This window comes from Pezoporus wallicus, unplaced genomic scaffold, assembly GCF_028554395.1.
Source record: "Pezoporus wallicus isolate ANWC-B61680 ecotype Strahan unplaced genomic scaffold, APGP_CSIRO_Pwel_v1 contig_2870, whole genome shotgun sequence".
NCBI lineage: Eukaryota > Metazoa > Chordata > Aves > Psittaciformes > Psittacidae > Pezoporus > Pezoporus wallicus.
Window position 1 is genome coordinate 1,634,539 of NW_026636990.1, and position 19,705 is coordinate 1,654,243.

The window sequence follows — 19,705 nt, forward strand, 5'->3', positions numbered from 1 at the left end:
GTGGAGGATGTTTGTCTTGGGATAAATTTGGGAACCCAGCACCAGTTAAGTCTTGCAATTTCTAATACAGTATCTGCAGTAAGTCTACTTTAAAAGTTTAATAGAATAATAAACTCAGAGTATATGTTCTCTAAATTCTGAAATAAAAAGCTTCTCCGAGTACTTTAATCCACTGTTTCAAAAATCTATTCAGCTAAAATTTAAACATTACAAAATGAGAACTGTTTCATGAAAAGCTATAGTTTCATATATTCATGATTGCATAGTATATTACTTTGTTAAAAATAAAGCTCCATAAACCAATATTTTAAATAAAAGGGAGATTTCTCTGTTTTTCCCTAATTGCAACTGATAGCAAATATAATGTTCCATGCTTTCAGAGTGAAATGGTTGTTATTCATGATTTTTTTTGGCATGTATCTGTCTAAAAGGAAGAATAAATCACATGGATTAAAAAAATTACTCTTAGCATGCTCATGCATGCATGCACACATACAGGTAGTCTAAAATGTTGAGAAAATTGATGATGTCTACATGCCTGTATTATCAGAAAGAGTAACATTCAGTGTTTCGTGCCAGAAAGAACTGGCTGCAAATATGCATGATGGCATATATCATTCCTTTGAACAAACCTCCACTTAATTCCTATTTTTATGTTATGGTGAGGTAGGTTTAAATAGCTCTAAAGAAATTAAAAATCTGCAGAGCTAGAATGAAATTTCTTCTGACATACACTTTAATCCATATTGATGTCTCTATTATACAATTTGACTATGTCCTAGATCCCAAAGGTGATTTACTTTATACAACACATACCACATACATAGAAGTGGGTAGCCTGCAAGGCAGGCTGTTTTCCTGCTGCCTCAGACACCGCAGCTGCCTTCTCCTGCCCTTCCCTCCCTGCCCAGACAGCATCCAGCTCTCAACCCTTGGGCTGACATCCCAGCATGAGCCACCTCTGCTGCTTACACCCATGGTTCATCTTTACCCTTTCAGGAGCGGACAAAAAGCCAAATCTAAAAGCTGAATGCACCACTATTTATATATTCTGTCATTTAGAAGGAAGGAAGAATTTTAGCTGACTGAAACCAAACTATTAAGTTCCTGATGCCAGATTTAGCAGCCTGACATTAGATGACCCAGGGATTTTTGGGCCCAGCCTGGACTTTCACACATTGTTTACATGCAGGCTATGAAGACACATTCATGTATGAGTATTACTCACAAGTAGGTTACAAGACTGATCTGCTTATTGGCTTGTTTTCAGTATGAGTGAGAAATCCAGGATTTAGTCATGCTGACCTTGCTCTAGGGAGTAATCCTTTCGACTACGGATTAATCCCCATCTGAACTATGGATTGACATTCCCTGTATGAATGAAACTTCCCAAATAGGACCAAACAAATCGAAAGTTTTAAAAAATTCTGAATTATTCCTTTGGCTCTTATTCACGTAAGAATTTGTGTATGATGCACTGTCATAACAGAGTCCTAGATCATATAAGGAACAATTTCAAGTTATTTCACAGGTTGCTGTGTCCTTTAACTCATTTTAGCATTATGAAGTCTTGAAGTCTCTGGTTTAGTTTATGTCTTTAATGCCATTATTCTTGTAACATTAGTACCCCTTATACACAGATTGTTTACAATGGATACCTCATTGCTGGGGAACACAGTTTTATGCCCCATCCCTGGCAGTGTTCAAGGCCAGGCTGGACGGGGCTTGGAGCAACCTGGTCTAGTGGAAGGTGTCCCTGCCCATGGCAGGGGGAAATAGATAACCTTTAAGGTCCCTTCCAACCCAAAACATTCTATGATTCTATGGTCCCATATATTTGGGCCCCAAAATGTGTATGGACTATGCATTAGAGGATGGGGTTATGAAAAATATGACGTTATGCCAACAAAGATGTTTAAAACACCTTCTTGGACAATAAAAACCATGCAGAAGATGTGCTTTTTGGCTGCTTTGTTAACATTTCCTCACGATGACCTCCATACTGCCATCAAAATTGAGTACCACTGCCCAGAAGCAGCGACACCATGTCAACGTTGGGCTGCTGCCATTGAACAACCCTGACGCCTGCCTGCTACCGTTTGTCAAAGGCTGGAGAAAAATCAGGTGAGGAAAGCAGGGACAACCAGAGAAGACCAAGAGAAGTCTTGGTGTAGGCAGGGGCTGTCACTATACCACAGAAAAAGCATTAACCAGCAGCCACCATGCCGAAGGGGGCCCGGCCTCGCTCAGCCCCAGGGCTGCCTGTGGGGGAACAGGGACAGAGCCCGTGAGCGCGGAGGACCACTACTCCAGGGCGCCCCCTGCTGGCAGGGAAGAGCGACTCCGCCCCGGGTGTGGTCCAGGAACACAAGGTCGAGACTTGTCCGTGCAGCGCCGGTGCTTCCCGGCCACCACCCCCTCGCTGCCTGCCGTGGTGCAGGCCATGGCCCGGGAGCAGCGACTGTCTGCGGCACTCCTTCGACCGACTTCCGCAGCCCTCGCTGCCTGCCGTGGTGCAGGCCATGGCCCGGGAGCAGCGACTGTCTGCGGCACTCCTTCGAGCAACTCCCGCAGCCCACGCTGCCTGCCGTGCCAGCCGCCGGCATTCGGAAAGGACCCTGCCGGCTCCTCTAGCTCCGTTGCTGCTTTCCGCGCCCCCCATACCGCCACCGTGCCCTGCCCCGCCCGGCGTGTCACTCCGCCACCGCCCTCAGTGGCCCCCACACAAGTTCTCAAAGCGCTCCTCTCGCCCTGCCACCGCCCCCTGTGCCCTCCTCTTTGGCGGTGGTCCGCGGAGTACGCCGGGAGTTGTAGTCCTTCCTTCCAGCCCCGGCGGCTGCGGGCACGGGGGAGTGGGACAGAGGGACTACAGCTCCCCGGGGTAGGCGGGAGAGAGGGGCGGTGCCGGGGAGGAGCGGGGACAGCTCCGGTGCTGATCGCGACGCGGGGTTTCAGCAGAGCCCGGGCTGACGGCGGCGGTGGCTGTTGGCGTACGCGAGCGGGCGGCGGCAGAGCGGGCGGCGGGCCGCGCTCGGCCATGAGGCACGAAGCGCCCATGCAGGTCGGTCAAGGGCCGAGGCCGAGCGACCCGCGAGGGGGGGCGGCAGGCGCAGCGCGGCCGAGAGCCGGGCTCCCGGGGGGACGGAGCAGGAGCCCCTCCGATCTGCAGCGGCATGACAGGGCCGCCGGGCCCGCTGGTGGCCAGGGGGTGTGAGGAGGAGGAGGGTGAGGACGCCCCTTGTGTGAGGGGAGCCGGGAAAGCCGTGTCTGTGCCACCAGCCGGCCGCGAGTGGGTTTCAGTCTCATTCGGGCAGCCTCAACTGTGTTTTACAGACACTGCCCGTTGAGCACTGTTCCCTGGGAATGAGCGGGTGTATCGTGTTGGGGGATGAGGTCCTCCCTGGATGCACAGGAAGTTGCACGGTATCTCCACCTGTTTCTTCAATGAACGGTTATCCTCCTGCGCGAGGCTCATGGCCAGAACTGGGGATAGCAAAGAGATGGCCCCTTTTTAGCAGCTCATTTATATGTAAAAGTATAATACCTCTTAGTACTGGAGAAACAGATGTTGTAGAGATACTGGTTAGGTTATGGAGAGTTTTTAGCAGTTACTACCTTATGGAACAAACCAGTTTACACTGAACTGTACTTCAGTTACTTTTTTGATAGAAGATCAGTCGTGTTACCAGTGAATTGGTAACAATCAATCCCGCTGATTTTAAAGAATGGAAAAAGCGCTTTGCAGGCTGTTGTGATTTAAGTTATAAAGTACAGCTTTCTTAGCTGATATATTTCCTGATGGATGTCTACTCCATCAGTAATAAGATTTCAGCCTGAAGGGAAGATCAACATCTTTTCAATACGCATGCTCAAAAAGAAGTCTGAAATCTTAATTTATCCTAATAAGGACTTGGGTTTGCTTGACTTTGGAGGGAGACCGATAATCTTATAAATCTTTTGCAGAGCGATTGTTCAGATGACACATGCTGAAACCTTTTAACTAAAGAAATGCACTAGAAATAAGCTATTCTTCAGTAAGAAGGTCTTTCAGTTTTCTGATGGCAGAACAACAATAATTAGGATGCAGTTTATTCTGCATGCTACATGCATATGTTGGAAATGTTTTTGTGGTATTTGCAACTTATGTACACACGCTTATTGAGGTCCTGAAGTGATGCCTAGTACGTATTGGCTTTGGAGAACATTTCATTAAAAGCAAATTCTGCTAATAAAGGATGACAACTACACTTTGGTCACTATTGCATTTGGTGGTTTTGGTGGGTGTTGAACTGATGTTATTAAATAGTTGTGGAAACAAAATGATGGCACAGCATTATAATAAAATCTAAAATCCAGATAGAAAAGAAAAATATATGTACTTGACACATCAGAGAACAGTTTCTTGGTTTTTTTATATAATTAGACAAATCATAAAAAAGTACAGACAGAATTATTGTTAAACATAATGGAAGGAAAGTTGTCAAAAATCACACCCTAAGGGTAAAAAGAGATAGCAGAGTGCTGTAAAAGACCCTAAAATTTCCACTTTTTCAAGGCTGCTGAAATGGCCAAACACTGTCTATTTTTAAGCATATCTCATCCAAAATAATAATCACAAGCATCTGGATTTTTCCAAGGTACGAAAATGCAGTCTAGTAGATGAGGCTTAATTTTCTGTTGTTTCTGCATGTTTTTTCTTCTTTCTTCTACTTACACTATTCTCAGCATACATTTTGTCTTATTAAAGATTCCAGTAAAACTATATTTATTGGAGATTCTTCTTCTTAAGAGTCCTTTTGTTTTCCAACATTAGCTAATATGGTTGATCCTTGTTCAAATATAATATAGACTGGCTGACCTAATTGCTTGACTTATCTCTTTAAGCTGTCTGATTTCCTATTACATGAAATGAAGTTTCCTTTTTGCACACAACAAATTTATAGATCAGTGTGTTACAGAGCTACCATCTCTGACTTCTAGAACAACAGAAGGAGTGATCAAGTATATGTCTCTTGATCATGACAAAAGCAACTCTGAGAAGAGTTTTTTTCAAATTTCCATCAAGAAGCAATTAAATAGAAAACTAAAAAGTTAAAGTATTTTAGCAGGATGAGAAAAGGGGCCTGTGTGGTGTCACTGTCTTTATATTTTTATGAATTCTTTGTTTGAAGCTCATGCCATTTCTCTGTAGGCAAGAAGGGCCAACAGTTACAAGAAAGGAAGCCCAGAAAGTCCTTCCAGAAGAGGAGTCACCTGGTATAAAAGTTTGCTGTTGTCATCTGCTGGGTATAATTGGATCTGTGTCAGAGTTTGTAACTACTTTTAATTTTTCTAGCCATGTTTTCAAAAACAGAAGTTAGTCTTAGTAGTTCTTATGGCCATGAAGAGGGCTTTGGGTTAGAAGTCAAAAGCGATGAACTCTCTTTTTCTGAAAAACATGGAAGTCTGTGTGGTTTGTATTCATCTGAATTTATTGAAATGTCTGTGTAGCTCTCAGCAGTTTTCCGTAAGGCTTTCTTGGTACTTTCAGAAGTGAAGGTTCAGTGGGAATTTCTCAGCGATTCATACACTGATTCATTCACTTCAAATTTCACTCCTTAACTGATTTGATTGTAGCATTCTTAAGCTACCCTTTTCGTGGAGAAGGTAAATTTAGGTTAAAGAATGACAAATGTGGGATAATGCTCTAACTCACCAAAAGTAGATTCATCCATATCCACGTGCTAGAGCCTTGCCAAAACTATTCTTTACTGCTGTTCTTTACTGTTGTGTTCTGCAGTCCTGGGCATCTGCCAGCACTGTGGCCACATCCATGCTGCTTCTACTGATACGAAACAAGTAGAGTTTCTTTAAAATGTTTTAGGATTCCACCTCTCTCTATCTTCTTGATATTCCCCAATTTGGCATTTCAGTACACTGCTTATAATAAAACTTTGCGTGTCTAACTTTTCAGACTGGGTTGTGCTGGTTATGCTGAATATGCTTACACATATTCATGAATCTAACCTCATAATACCTTGAAGCAGATAAGCTTCTCTTGATGCTGCCAAGTACATTGATTCACAAGCTGTGCTCTGCAGATGGCTGGCAATCCGTATATTCCAAATAAGTGGCTGGCACATTGTCCACTGAACTCTTAAGTCTTATGAATTACTAGTTTAATTTATTAAGATGTAGCAGTGTGTGTGACAGTAATTTCTATTAATTACTGGAAATTTAATACTGAGGAAAGACGAACAAATCAGATGCAAAATACATTAACACAAAATCACTAGAAGTCTCATAGACAGTGTGTGTATCTGATAAAAAAAAGTTAAGATTATTTCCTTAACCACCCAGCCTTACACCAAGAGTAGAAAAACCCCAGTAAATCAGCCTGCTTGCTTCACAGGAGGAACTGTGTGAAATTCCTGCGAGAGCAGTAGCCCCAGAACCCCTGTCTCTAGGTCATCTGATGGATCTGAGCTGTTGTCAGCACTGGGTCATCAGCATCATCCACTGACCATCCAGCACTGTGACTTGGTATATTATGGATCTGACAAAGCTCTGTTTTTTTTTTTTGTTGTTGTTGTTATTTTGGTTTTTTTTTTCCCATGTTTAAAAATTTCGAGATTTGATAGAAACTAATGCACGATCTTTTTTCCCATCAGAACTTCCTCTTGTCTATGATGTATCTTGCGATTAATGGTACAGAAGAGCATGGACAGTAAATTAATTATTAAATGCTCAGTTAAAAATTAGATGATAAGGATTTGTGAGAATTGGCTGTGGCCTGCATCTGTGGATATTGAGGTATTAATTGAGAGAACACGAGAAGTAAGAGTTGAAGCAGCTTGCTCAAGACATAGAAAAAAAGGAAAGAAAAAAGTCATAGGATACCCCTGAAAGAGTTAGGAATAAACCCCAATCTCTAGATTATTCATCTGGTATACCTTGAAAATAATTGAGCTTTTCATGACTGGGTTATGTTGTCATAGTGTTCTTATAAATACAGAACATGGTAACATTTTGACTCTGGTGGTGACATCTGATCTGCACATTAAAGACAACTCACTTGTGATGCATCCTACATGTGGTCCAGTGAGTTACAAACATTAAATTTTCCAATTGTATCTCATTGTTTCAATATCCATTTATTATGTTTAACTAACTATATTTTACAAAATGCAAAAAGGTCACTTCACAGAAATTGAGTGTGTAGGAAGTTCAGGTTTTTTTGAAATAAAACACTGTGAAGTGCACAAAGGAGTGAACCTCAATATTTTCAGTTCCAGTTTTTCTTGCCTTTTGCATCATATTCGCCAGGGCAAATTCATCCTGCATTGGGCATTCACAGTGGGGTGTATACATAAGTGCAAACTGAAGTTATGTGCAGCTCAGGGAGCTCATGGCATACTGCTCTACTTAAGTGAGAAAGCTGATCAAATTGATTCTGTCAATGAATGAGGTCCTCTATGGCCATAAAGAGATTAACACAGCCAAGTGTTTTGTTATTATTGTGAAGGTGAACACATACTTTTTCACATTGGTTCTCAACCCTGCCCTGTTTTAACCTGTTCTTTTGAGATCAAGGGAACAGCTGAGCACAAGACTTGAAAAGTACCTGGGTCTGATACAGAAAACTCTGCCTAATGATAAAACTCTTCTATGCCAATAAATAATGGACATTTAGGTATTTCAAGATGTGCTGTAAGCAGGGAAGCCATCCTTTTTTGTCCTTGGACCATATTCTAGCTGTGGACATATCTACTCCTAAATCCTCTAGGAGGCTGGGGGAATTGCACCTGCTCCTAAATTCTCTAGGAGGTGGCCTGAGACTGCCTTTGGTACTGAAATCCTAATGGATGTAAGGATCTGAAATAGGGACTCCTTCTACAAAAAAATAAATATGCAGTATGCTAATGAAAATACTCTTATACATTCTGTCTTCAATTCTACTAAATGAGGACAAAATTTTATGGCAGAGAAAAGTTAATGTGTTTTGCTGAAATTGATGGGTGTTTAATATATGCATTCAATCATATGAGAGAACTTTGTGAAAATAAATGAAAGAGTTTTGCTTTCTTGGAAACAGAATATCATAATGTTAGTGAGGTTGGCATGTTTATTTGGTTCTTGTCCATGTATGTAGTATTTAATTACAGGTATGAACATGTCATTCCTGGTGATTATTTCCAGCATTGTTTCCAAAGGAAGAACATAGCATCAGCACTGTCTTCTTCACGTTTCTTTGCCAAGTGCCTCCATAGTTGGGACAACTCCTGTTAGGGGTGAACTGACATATTAATACATGAGCAGGAGGGCTGCAGTGCATCCCATAGTTACTGGAAGTCAGCAGCTTGCATTTAAAACAGAGAAAACACTGCAGACATATTCCAGAAGTTCAAGAGGACCAAATATCTTGGGTTTCCCTTACAGTCAGCAAAAAAATAGAGACTCTAGAGTATCATTTAGGGTGGGAGCCTGATATAGGTGATGTGAGTTTGTATTCTGAAGAATCTGTCTTTATGCTTAGTACACAATGAATAAGTTGGGGAAGTAATAGCAAGGTCTTAACACATGTCCTGAGTTTGATGTTCCTCCAGACTCATGAAGGCACTAGTACTTTTCTAAAAGTCATTTGGGTTTTGGACACAAGAAAGGATCGCTATTGGTAATGTAGGGAGACTGTCTCCCTAGGCTAAAGTGGTCTTTTTAAAAAATTTTGAATTATTATCAAGAGCTCATGATTTCTCAGGTGGGAGGTACAGAAATTAGTCCTTTCCCATGCCTTTTCTGTGCCTTCTGCCTTCTGTAATAGCCAGGCATGCTTTGAAATAGAAGCTGGCTGCACTTCTGTGTTTAGCTTGTCCATAATTCTGCCTATGACCCTGCAAGTAATGAATCCATAAGCTTATGGCATAGTGAAGATGGTTTTTGGTGGGTTTTTTTTTTTGGGTTGTGTGTGTGTGTTTTTTATTTTTACTACTATTTTTTAAGAACTATTAAGGAAACTATTCCATGGATAATGCACATAAATTTAGAGGAGCACTGAAATCTCTCTGTGGGAAAAATCTGCATTTAAAACCAGCCACAGGAAACAAGTTCTTACTCAGTAAGGCTACATAATGTACAAAATTTACCGAGACTGTTGTTAGAATCCAGGTCTCCTGATTCCTTTCCTGACTGAATCATACTGTTTCATACTGTTTCTGAAGTAATAGGCATTAAAGTATATGGTGATGATTTGTAAGGCACATAGGACTGAAGGCAGCAATGAAAGTTAAACTCCCTTTTTGTAAACCTTAAGTGAGTTGAAAAAGCTATGTGGGAGGCTTCCTAGGACATCAAAAAATCAAGAAAGGAGATTATTCTTCTTGCTAGAAGTGGTTTCCAACCTCCGGTTTCAGCTGTTGCATTGCAGGTAGGAGCCAGAAGGGCAGCAGAACCGGCTGCTGGGCAAGTGTACAGGTTGCACACTGGCATCCCCAGCCACTTCACAGTCTTTTGGCTGCTGAAATTATTGACTTGTTGCAAACTGTTGCAAACACAATGTCAACATACTCTTACCACTTTATTGCCAGTTGTGATTAGACAGGAATAAGCAGCATTTGATTTTCTTTTTCTCATGTTCTAAGCAAAATATCCCTGAATAGTTTAAAAATGAGGGAGAGTAGTGAAGGTTAACATGATCTCCTTTTGTCTAGAAATCAGAAAGTTATAAAAATAGTGGTGTGTATTCTAGGTAATATTTAGGGTTTTGTTCTAAAACTTCTTTGTTGCATGTCTGTGAAAGTGAATAAGTGCTAAGGCCAATGCAAGTACTCAGGGTGCAAGCACATAGGTACCCAAGACTGCATTTAATCAAGATCTTTAGTCACTACCAAATAAAAGGCTAATTCTGAAATCAAACACTCCCTACTGGATTTTTTATGGAGTACAAGCTTATACTGACTTTTTTTTCTCATAAGCTTGTTATTTCCATTGTCTCCTTCAGGACTTTTTGTCCCCACTTCTATATGCCTCTTCAGTAGCTCAGAGAAGCTGGCATACTGTTATTTGTGCTATGATACAGCAGAATTAGCTCAGAAAATTTATGCCGTAATTGAAATTCTGCTGAGAAGGTGGATTATTGTGCAGCCCTCACACTGTTTCCAGCTCACCACTCTGACTGCTCACATGTACTCCGAGATGTCTAGCTTAGAAAGGTTTGAGGTGACCTGCTTTTCTATAAACCTTTGTGTTAGGATATTATGTCTGTCTTCCTGCCTGAAATCAGCATTCAAAAGTGCTGACCTTGGTGTTGCCAAACTCCAAGAATTTAAAATCATGCCAGGCTCCCCAAAAACATGAGATTTTTTCCCAAAAAGCACATGAGGTGAAACACTACCTAGTTCTAAGGTCTTTATTTCTGCCACCTGATTTTTTAACATCCCAGGCAGAATTTTGGTCAGGTTTTAAAGTTAATTTCTGCAACTCTTCTGAAAGCCAGAAGTGTATTTTTTTTATAAATGGAACCTGTGATTTTTGAAGTCCCTAGAGCAAAATAGCCTTGCTGTTAAGCAGTGTTCAGTAATCTGTGCTGATTCAGCTGTTTTATATGGATTAGAAACTGTATTTTAAGGACTCAAATTTGAAAACATTAACAACTGATAGCTCATATTAATTGCAAATTCCAAACTATAAATAGAGTAAAATTGGAAAAAAAAAAAAATTTCAGAGGTATATACCAAACTCACTATTTAATGGCATGATAAACTGAAAACTGGTAAAGGCAAAATACTTTGAATACAGTGATAGGCATTACAAAAGCCAGCAGCATATTTACAGTAAAATAAATGATTCAAGAATTTTATCAAATCTAAAACATGTTAAACTTTTGTTTGGAAAGATATCTCGTGTCATAACACAGCATGCATCTCTTATTTCCTTCTTGTTCAAGTGAAGTATCTTTGCTTGTAATGTCACTGTCTGGCTAATTCATCACATCTTCTGAATGTAGCTCTTTTAATTATATACACAAGAACTCCCCCAGATTTTTAGAATTATTTTTTTAGTACCAGCCACCACGGACGTTTGCATTCTCGTTTGCAACCAGAACTATTACCATGGATACAAGAACCATGAAATTAATCAATCATCTGTGAACTTCTTCTTGAGTTCATTAATATCTGATATCAAAAACTCCAATAAAATCTGAATGTTTCTGGTTTTATACGATACAAGAGACAATAAACAATTTCTTTTCATTTTGAATTACAGATGGCATCCGCTCAAGATTCCAGATATGGCCAGAAAGAAACATCTGACCAGAACTTTGATTACATGTTCAAACTGCTCATTATTGGCAACAGCAGTGTTGGGAAAACCTCCTTTTTGTTCCGATATGCTGATGATTCCTTTACGTCTGCATTTGTAAGCACGGTTGGGATCGATTTCAAAGTAAAAACAGTTTTCAAAAATGAAAAAAGAATTAAGCTACAGATTTGGGTAAGCCAAAACCAATAATTCTATGAACTAAGCAAGCTGTAGCAGTTTGATAGCATTTAAGCTACCATAGGTTTGCATTGAGTATCACAACCTTTATGTATATATATACGTATATATGTATATGGCATAGTAATGAAAAAGCAGTTAATTATTTCCTGTATAATTTTTGTGTCTTGAATAATAGAATATAGACAGTATTTTTTAGGTATTGAAGTACAGTAGAATATATATTCTGAATTAAATTCCATTAAGTAATAGCACAGGTTGACAAATAGAGAGGCAGTGAGGTATAAGCAACTGTGGAATATATAGGCTCTTGAAACTGATACATGGTATTAAAAAGTGCTTTGAAATACCAGTTAGGTATTACATTTCTTACCACAGAAATTATAAATTCACATAGGACCTATGATAGTGTCTGAATAATGGAAGCATAATTTTTGGCCATACTGATCACTGAAACATCTTCCTGCAGTTGGTGAAGAAAATATGTGGAAAGAGAATGTACCAGCTGTGTTGCCCAGATATACAAAACCCCTCATCTCTTGCCTACACCTTAAAGATGATAGAAAGATGCCAACTGTAGGGAAGTGTGATGTCAGCAAATAGGTGTTCCTTTATGTAAACCATCCTCAGAAAGAAAGGATAGCCAAAACTTATTTATGTCAGAGCCACTGATGCTCACATCTCCTAATTCTTGGGTGATAGGGTGATACTCACTTAAAGGAGAGGTGGGGATAGCAGAACATTTAACAATACATGACCTGCAGTTAAAGCTTTAGGTCTTTGACGTTATTTGTGGGTGCATGAAGAGTTTGGGAGAGGTGGGGATAGCAGAACATTTAACAATACATGACCTGCAGTTAAAGCTTTAGGTCTTTGACGTTATTTGTGGGTGCATGAAGAGTTTGAGCAATGTTTCCTCAGTGAGGTATTCATAACAGCCGTATTAACCAAGATTTTCTTTTTCTGTGCATGAATACAAGTAATCTAAAAAATTATTTAACAATGGGTAGCCATTAAACCTCAGGAAACCTCAGCTCAAGTATGACGTGTTTGGAACAGCAGGTAAATTATATTAATATGGCAAAAAGTGAATTTCCCAGTTTCCTAGCCTATGTCTCATTCATGTCTCTTTAGGTAGGCTTCAGCCCTTGATATCTCAAATCATTTGTTGTTCTGTGCCCTTAAGGAACTTGAACGCAAACTGCCTTTCAGCATTTTTACGCTTCGATTCTTGCTACTATCATGGGTATAACAGCTACATACTAGGTAACTGTATGTCATATGCATGCTTTCACTGCAATAGCTTGCTAGTTTCGCTGTAGTACTTTAATGTTGGAGATCATGGAGATAAGTTGCATTGACATTAGCTTATAATTTTTTATACTGGAACAATAAAATTGTGTTCACTTTAGTCTTTACAGTTCTTTTAATCAGCAAGTATCCTCTACAATAGATTTTTATGTTCATGTCTCTCCCAGCAAAAGCAGCAGCATTAGTTTACAATGTTGTATTAATGTGATTAGTTTGACAGCATTATATTTCTCATAATGCCTTTCCACAGCAGACTATAAGTATCAGCTTGGCTCAAAATCAGTCTGTTAATTTAAATGTGTTCAGGGCTATCCATGGCATAGGGAGGATGTAGCAACTGTATTCTTGCCAGCTGGAATAAGCTTCCAGTTTTAGCAAAATGGACATTTTGTTGTTTTTTTAATGAAATAATATGCAGAGTCCAATCAGACTCTGACAGTCCTTGCCTGAAGAAACCTGCAATTGAAGTCAGTGTAACAAATACAAGGTCTCATGTCCCTTAGGAGCGATGGAACTCATCATGGAGCTCAGAGCATGGAAGAGACCTTCCTAAAGTCGCCTACCAGCACATAGATTTAGAGACACCTCTTCAGATCTTAGTTTCATGATAAAGTTTTTACCCCCAGTCAGTGCTGCATCTTAGTGTGCTGGGGTTCTTTTCTCTTGGTTTTTCATAAGAATTTTAATGCCAGTTCTTAAAAGACCTCGACATTTCAAATTAACTCCAACTGCAACGGCTCTTTTCTTGCTGTTTGCACTTTTTAGATGGAGCATTCTGCACTGGAGCATCATGCTGCAGTTTTACTTGCTATTAAATTGGTTGACTGTTACACCTCTGGGACCTTAAATAAAATCTGTTGAGTATCTGAGAAAGCTATTCTACTGCTCAGAATCTGAAATAGAGCACTATTACCCCATCTCGTAAGCTATATCAACAATCATATTCTTAATATGTAGTATTTCTGTATGTAACATCTGTCTATATTACATTATGCTTTATTACTTTTCTTTGATTATGCAGATGTCTTTCTAAAATGAACAGCAGTCCTGCAGTATCCATTCCCATTTCAAACTGCATTTATAAAAGAGCATTTATGTTAGATAAAATATGAAATTGAATGAATCATAGTGAGTGTGATTTGATGATAATTCTGAGTAGAAACATGTAAGAAGCTAACACTTCCTTTAAAATAACTAGTAAATTATGGGGTGACATTGTGATAACTGTTATTCAGCTTATGTGAAATAAAATGTGCTGAAAAATCTCACAGGATGGAATAGTTAGAAGAAACTGTAAGTACAACTCTAAAGTGTGTTGTGAATGACAAGATCAGAACTGTATTATTTTGCCATGTAGTGCACTGAAGAAATACATGGAATGCTGCTGCTCTGCTCTCCTTGCCTGGCAGTAAGATACAGAAATGTGTAAATAGCAATGCTGTTAAGTCACCAAAATTCCCTAGCTAGCAGCACAGTTAATCTAAAATGTCCTGTTGTAATTTTATGCATATTATTCTTGGATAGACATCTAAACTTTGTGATTAATAGCCCTTTCAGTTGGGCATTTTGTGTTCAACTTGAAGCTTGTTGGAGCTTGAAACACTGATTGCCTGAAGAAAAGGTTCTCATGTGCTTGCTAGTGAAGGGTACAGATTTGTTTGAAAGTCATTGTGGGCAATCGTGAAGCAGAGTCATTATTTCTTAATAAAATTCACTGCGTGGTTATCACAGATGAACTAGACGGGGTTAACAGATTGAAGTAGGTGATGTCTTACATACTAGGATGCCCTACAGGTCTTTTGTTTGTTTGAGTTTCTTTCTTGCTTTGAGGCAATGTTGTCTTCTTCTTGGATTCAAAGGACCTGAATTGAATTGTCTTCTTTCATTGTTTAAGTCAGGGAGGATGGGGCTACCTTGAGTACTTATATTTTTCCATATCAGAAAGAGCCTGCTGGGAGCACTGTAAAATTTAGTGGGTTTTTTTCTAAGCCAAAGACCTTTCCACAGCATTTCTTACTGAAATTGAGAGAGGTTTGGAGTTCATGTGCTGTATTGATCAATGATAGCACATTACCTTGTCATAGGACCATCAGCTATCCTGAAATTTTGTTTCATAGCAACAAATAATGTGACAATTTTTGTATGGACATTAGGAAGACAGCATATTAACAGGTTGTTACCTTTTAAAGCATAGAAATCTATTTAAAAAAGCATTTTACCTAAAAAGGTATCAATTTCTTAGCAGAAACTGTAAGAAATTTTAGAAAGGAATTGTGTCTGTGTGCAGCACATATGTGCATAGGATGGAAGTCCATCAGAGGGCTTTAGGGTGTTTTACAGTATCAAATAATAAATAGCAATACATTTTTCCTCCTTTAGTTTTGACCTAATAATAATAAAGGGATGGATCTGGAAGCCTATAAGATTCTTTCAAACTGCTAGATTTCAAATTATGTTGAATTGAAAAAGCAGTATACTTGGTGTACTTTATTTCTTAGAAATACTGGATTCATTAATCATCAGTTAGTTGGTTTTTTTTTCTCCTAGTTTTTGTAGGTCAGTGTTCTCAACAACAAACACTAAAGATGCACAGCCAAGGGAAAGCCCATTACAGTACAGACAGTATTATAGTGTTCAAATCTCAGTCAGAGAACTGCGAGGAGTTTTTAGTCTTTGTATATCTTGGGGATCTTAGTTACTTCAAGAAGTTGTATATTTTTCTTGAGGAGTTCTTAGTGCTCTCTTTACATTGCCCTGTTTATTCTGTGTTCTGTTTCTTATACCCATTGTATTAAAATTGGACCCGTGGATCCAATTCAGCTCAGCTTTCCATTGTTTTAGGTAAGTAACCAAGAGAAAAATGGATATATTAGATGCATCCATTATAACAATACACATCTTGGAAAACTACGCAATGTATTTCTTGTATAGAGCCAGGGCTCGGTCTTCAGTGTGTCAGATCTTGGCAATGTAAAAGCTGTACTCAGTTCAGGTGGACTTCAGTGCAAAGAGCATATACTGTATGCTTTGTGAGACTGGCCATGTTAGCCGGTGAGAGACTTTTAAAATTTATATGCTTTTATTTAAAAAAAGTAGAACTGGGTATTAAAATATTTATGTGACATTACAATTTTATTGCTATAAAAGCACATCTTGAGGTTTTCAAACATTGGCTTTAAACCCAACTGAAAAAAAAGTTGGGTTTTCACTTCAGCACCCTGGCTAGAGAGCCCTGTAGCCTGATCCCATGTGCTGTCTGTTAGACTTGCATGGACCAATGTGATTGCAGACTCCTGGCTTCAGGTAGTTTGGAGAGGAAACTCGAGGTAAAAGCCCTGCAACTTCAACTAGCATTAAATTCCACCATTTTTCTCAATATTCCAATGGTTTTGTGAAAGTATTCTGAAATACTTGGTCAAAGATCTTACTTTCTTGCAAAGTTCTGTGCTTTAAAAAACCCTCTGTTGCCTACTTCAACAATTTTACTGTGTAGCTTTGCTTGCAATATAGAAATAAGTTCCCTGTGATCAGCTTAGCACTATATTTGCCATCACTGGACTTTAAATATTCTCTGACAAAGAGTCCTGTTATCAGTAAAATGATACATCTCTATTCAGAAGCAAAGATTTAATTGGAAAGAGAAGGTGGCATTTAGCATTGTTAAAAGTTCTAAGAATTATCTCTCTTTTTAAGTGCAAATTTCAATGGAGATTATTTATAAGAAAGTGACTTAGTTTAAAAAACTTTCTAAACTCTTTTTTATAGTGTGTTTTAGGATGTTTTCCTCATCAGACTCCTGGAAAATGCATCCTGCCATTGTTTAGGCAAATAAATCATTGTCCTGCCAGACCTAAGGTGGTTGCAGCTCCCCCTAACCTGTGACCAGGCAGTTTAGTATAACCTTTTCTCGTCTGCCTTTGCCTTCCACATCATGATCTGCAAGCCACCAGCTTTTCCTACATAGGGAAGCATGTATCAGTGGAAGAACTGCCAGGGACTATCATATAGTTGCTTCATAGGCTCTTTAAAAACTGGTGATGAGAAAGAGAAAGGAAAGATAGAAAGGTCTTTCATACACCTGTACCAGAATAGCAAGATTTTTGATTTTGTTCAATATGAAGAGGCAGGATGGAAAGGAAAAAGAGAATGGAACAATTTTGCTGTGATATGGGTCTGCAGCAAGAACCTTAACCTTGGACTAACATTGAAAAACAAGCTACCTTAATTGTTCAAGCTCAGTAAAATCTGGAGAAATCTGACAGTGTACTTTAAACTGTGAGATGCAACATATACTTGCTAAGCTATCATTTTAAGAATCAAGACTAAGTCTATTTCTAACATGAAATTAATGTTGACAGCATTTATCAAAGTGAAATCAGCTGTTCTGCCAGGTCCTGTGAACCATTTTAGCAGCACATTTGAGACATCTGTACAGCTGCAGTGACTCTACCCCAAAAAAAAAAAAAAAAAAAAAAAAAAAAAAAAGGCCCATACAGGCTCTTCACTGCATTTTAATAAGATTTGTGTTGTAGATTAGAGCAAAATGTTGCACTCTTGCTGTGCAGTTGTTACTTTGAAATCAGAGGACCAGAGCCTTGGACGGGAGCCATAATCTAAATATCATGAAAAGAGGGATGTAGAAACAGTATTTAAACCTCACTTTTGCCTTCTCCTGCTGCTCAGTGCAAGCTGTTTCCTTGTGCTGTGGTAGAACAGCTTGAAGCCATTCTGAAATTATGCTGGGTTGAAAGGGGCACAACTGACTGAGGGAGGATGGGGGTCACACAAAAGCAACTAATTTTTATTTAATGCTAACCAATTTACATTATGTTCTGGAAATAAGCTTAAGTGCATTTTGTAAGAAGCCAAGAGCAATAATAGGGTCTGTGTCATGTCAGGATAATGTTTGTAGTAGCTAACACATTGTGGACAGCGCATGCAGCTTTTATATGTGACATAATGACATCAGGCAAAATAGCATCTATATTTCTTGGTCAGCTAAGAAAAATCAGTTAGAATATTGCTGGATTTTTTGTAATAGAGAAGCTGCTTTTTCCACTTTGCTTTCTTTTAATTGTTATTGAAGGCTAATCTCCTTCAGTCTTTTCTGGATATATTGTTCTCTTGTAATCATCTAGTTTTAACTCATTTTTTTTTATTATTCACTGCTTATAAACAAATTAGTTCATTTTTTCCTGTTATGACCATTTATTGCAGTTTGAGAAATACAGAGAATTCTGCCTCAGTGATTTCAATCAACAACTCAGACGGAAGTTGTGGGTGGTGTAATTTAGCCAACTTGTTTATACTAAAATTAGAATGTTATGTTGGTATAGAGAGTTCTTACTTCTGTGCCCATCATGTTATTATTTAGGTGTATTTCTAAAAATAAAAATAAGTATGTTACAGGAAGAGTGACGGTGGAAAATTTTGCCTTATATAGATTGGATACTATTGATTTTGGTTTTTATTTGGAGGTAAAGCCAACCCTGAGGAAAGGAATATGAAGTAACCACTCACAGGGATTTCTGGTTTTTCTTTCTAGAGGGTTTGGTCTGTCACACTGGCTAGCAAGGCCTATATCTGTTCAGCTTAATGAATCATTCTAGGATGAACTGAGCTAAAAAAAAAAGGCTGTAAGGGTAACGTTATGTACCTCTATATTCACCCATATTAGGACTTGTACTTTCCATAGTGTCCTGAAATCTGGGACTGCTTTTTCCTACCTCTTCTCCAAAAGTTATTAAAATTCTAATCATCATATGAGACTTCTTAACAGTGACAAGTACAATTTACTTCAAGAATAATTTCTTTGAAGAAATCTGTTTGTGGTTAGGGTTCCTAGATTTCAGAGCATACGATCACAAGTGAGATGACTTCAGCTATGCTGTGAACTAGAAATATGAGAGTGAAAGGTGGAAGTATCTCAGTCATTTGGATGTAAATGTAAGATTCTTTAACGGCATGAACAAAAGAAATTCAGGAAATTTCCTGAAGAAGATGGAGTTTAGTAATGAAAGAAGGGCGGGGAAGAAACTAATGGCAAGCTGATTTGAAAGGAGAAGACATCAGAATTAGAATGCATGGTGGAAAGGTTTTAGAACTCCAGTAGTAAGTAAATTTAATATGTAGTAGGTATATGCTAATAAAACTTTCAAATGATAGTAAGTTGAGATGTGTTAACAGCAGGGAAGAGGTTCAGTATATCATACAGAAAAAAATAGTGACTTTCAAGTGTTAAATAATAGAAATGGAATTTGATTTAACATTATGAAATTGGGCATTTGGGGAACAATGACAAGAAACTAGAAGTTACTCAGTTAGCAATGACTGAAGAAAGGCACAATCTGGGTATACAAGAAAAGAAAGCATTCCTACCAACCATCCAATGAAAACCAGTTAATGACTCTTCCATGAGCCTGGTGAAGTATTTCCACAGGAAATGGGATCATTCCATAATCTACTGCACTGGAGATACTTCATATGGAGAAAACTAAAGCAGAAGACGGGTGCAGAAAAGCCCTCTTGTAATGGGTAGAGTAACTAAAGGAAATAGGAGGAAACAGAAAGCATGACTTTTTTACTATAGAAACAAAGGCAGGACTAGTGCTTTGTTTTTTGACTAAGTAATTTTTATTTCAATAAATATACTTGTTTATGTCCAAAACACATAGTTCTCTCCTGAGAAATGGTTTGAATGGGGAAAATGTGTGGACAGTCCTGTTACATTACATCATTGTTCTGTTAGAAGAAACCTGTCACAAACAGGATTTGGACTGATGGTCTGTATAACAGACAGAAGCATGAATGAATTGCCTTAGAAAGCATGTGTTTAGCTGGGCTGGCAAAAGGCACATGCAGTGTTCTGAAAGCTCCCAATTGTTCCCTCCCCAAACATACAGTGGAAATTAATGATTGT

At 38.8% G+C, this 19,705-nt stretch overlaps 1 protein-coding gene across 2 annotated transcripts in view; it reads left to right on the forward strand.

Moving 5' to 3' along the window:
* Positions 1–2,939: 2,939 nt before the first annotated feature.
* The window catches only part of RAB3C (RAB3C, member RAS oncogene family), a 127,203-nt gene continuing 110,437 nt past the window's right edge, over positions 2,940–19,705 (forward strand). Inside the window, exons 1-2 of one of the 2 annotated variants that reach the window (XM_057402683.1) lie at positions 2,940–3,061; positions 11,242–11,469. In XM_057402683.1, the coding sequence (XP_057258666.1) occupies positions 3,038–3,061; positions 11,242–11,469 (252 nt within the window). In that variant the 5' untranslated portion in view covers positions 2,940–3,037. The remainder of the gene's footprint in view (positions 3,062–11,241; positions 11,470–19,705) is intronic. The other variant, XM_057402685.1, reaches the window with a different exon arrangement.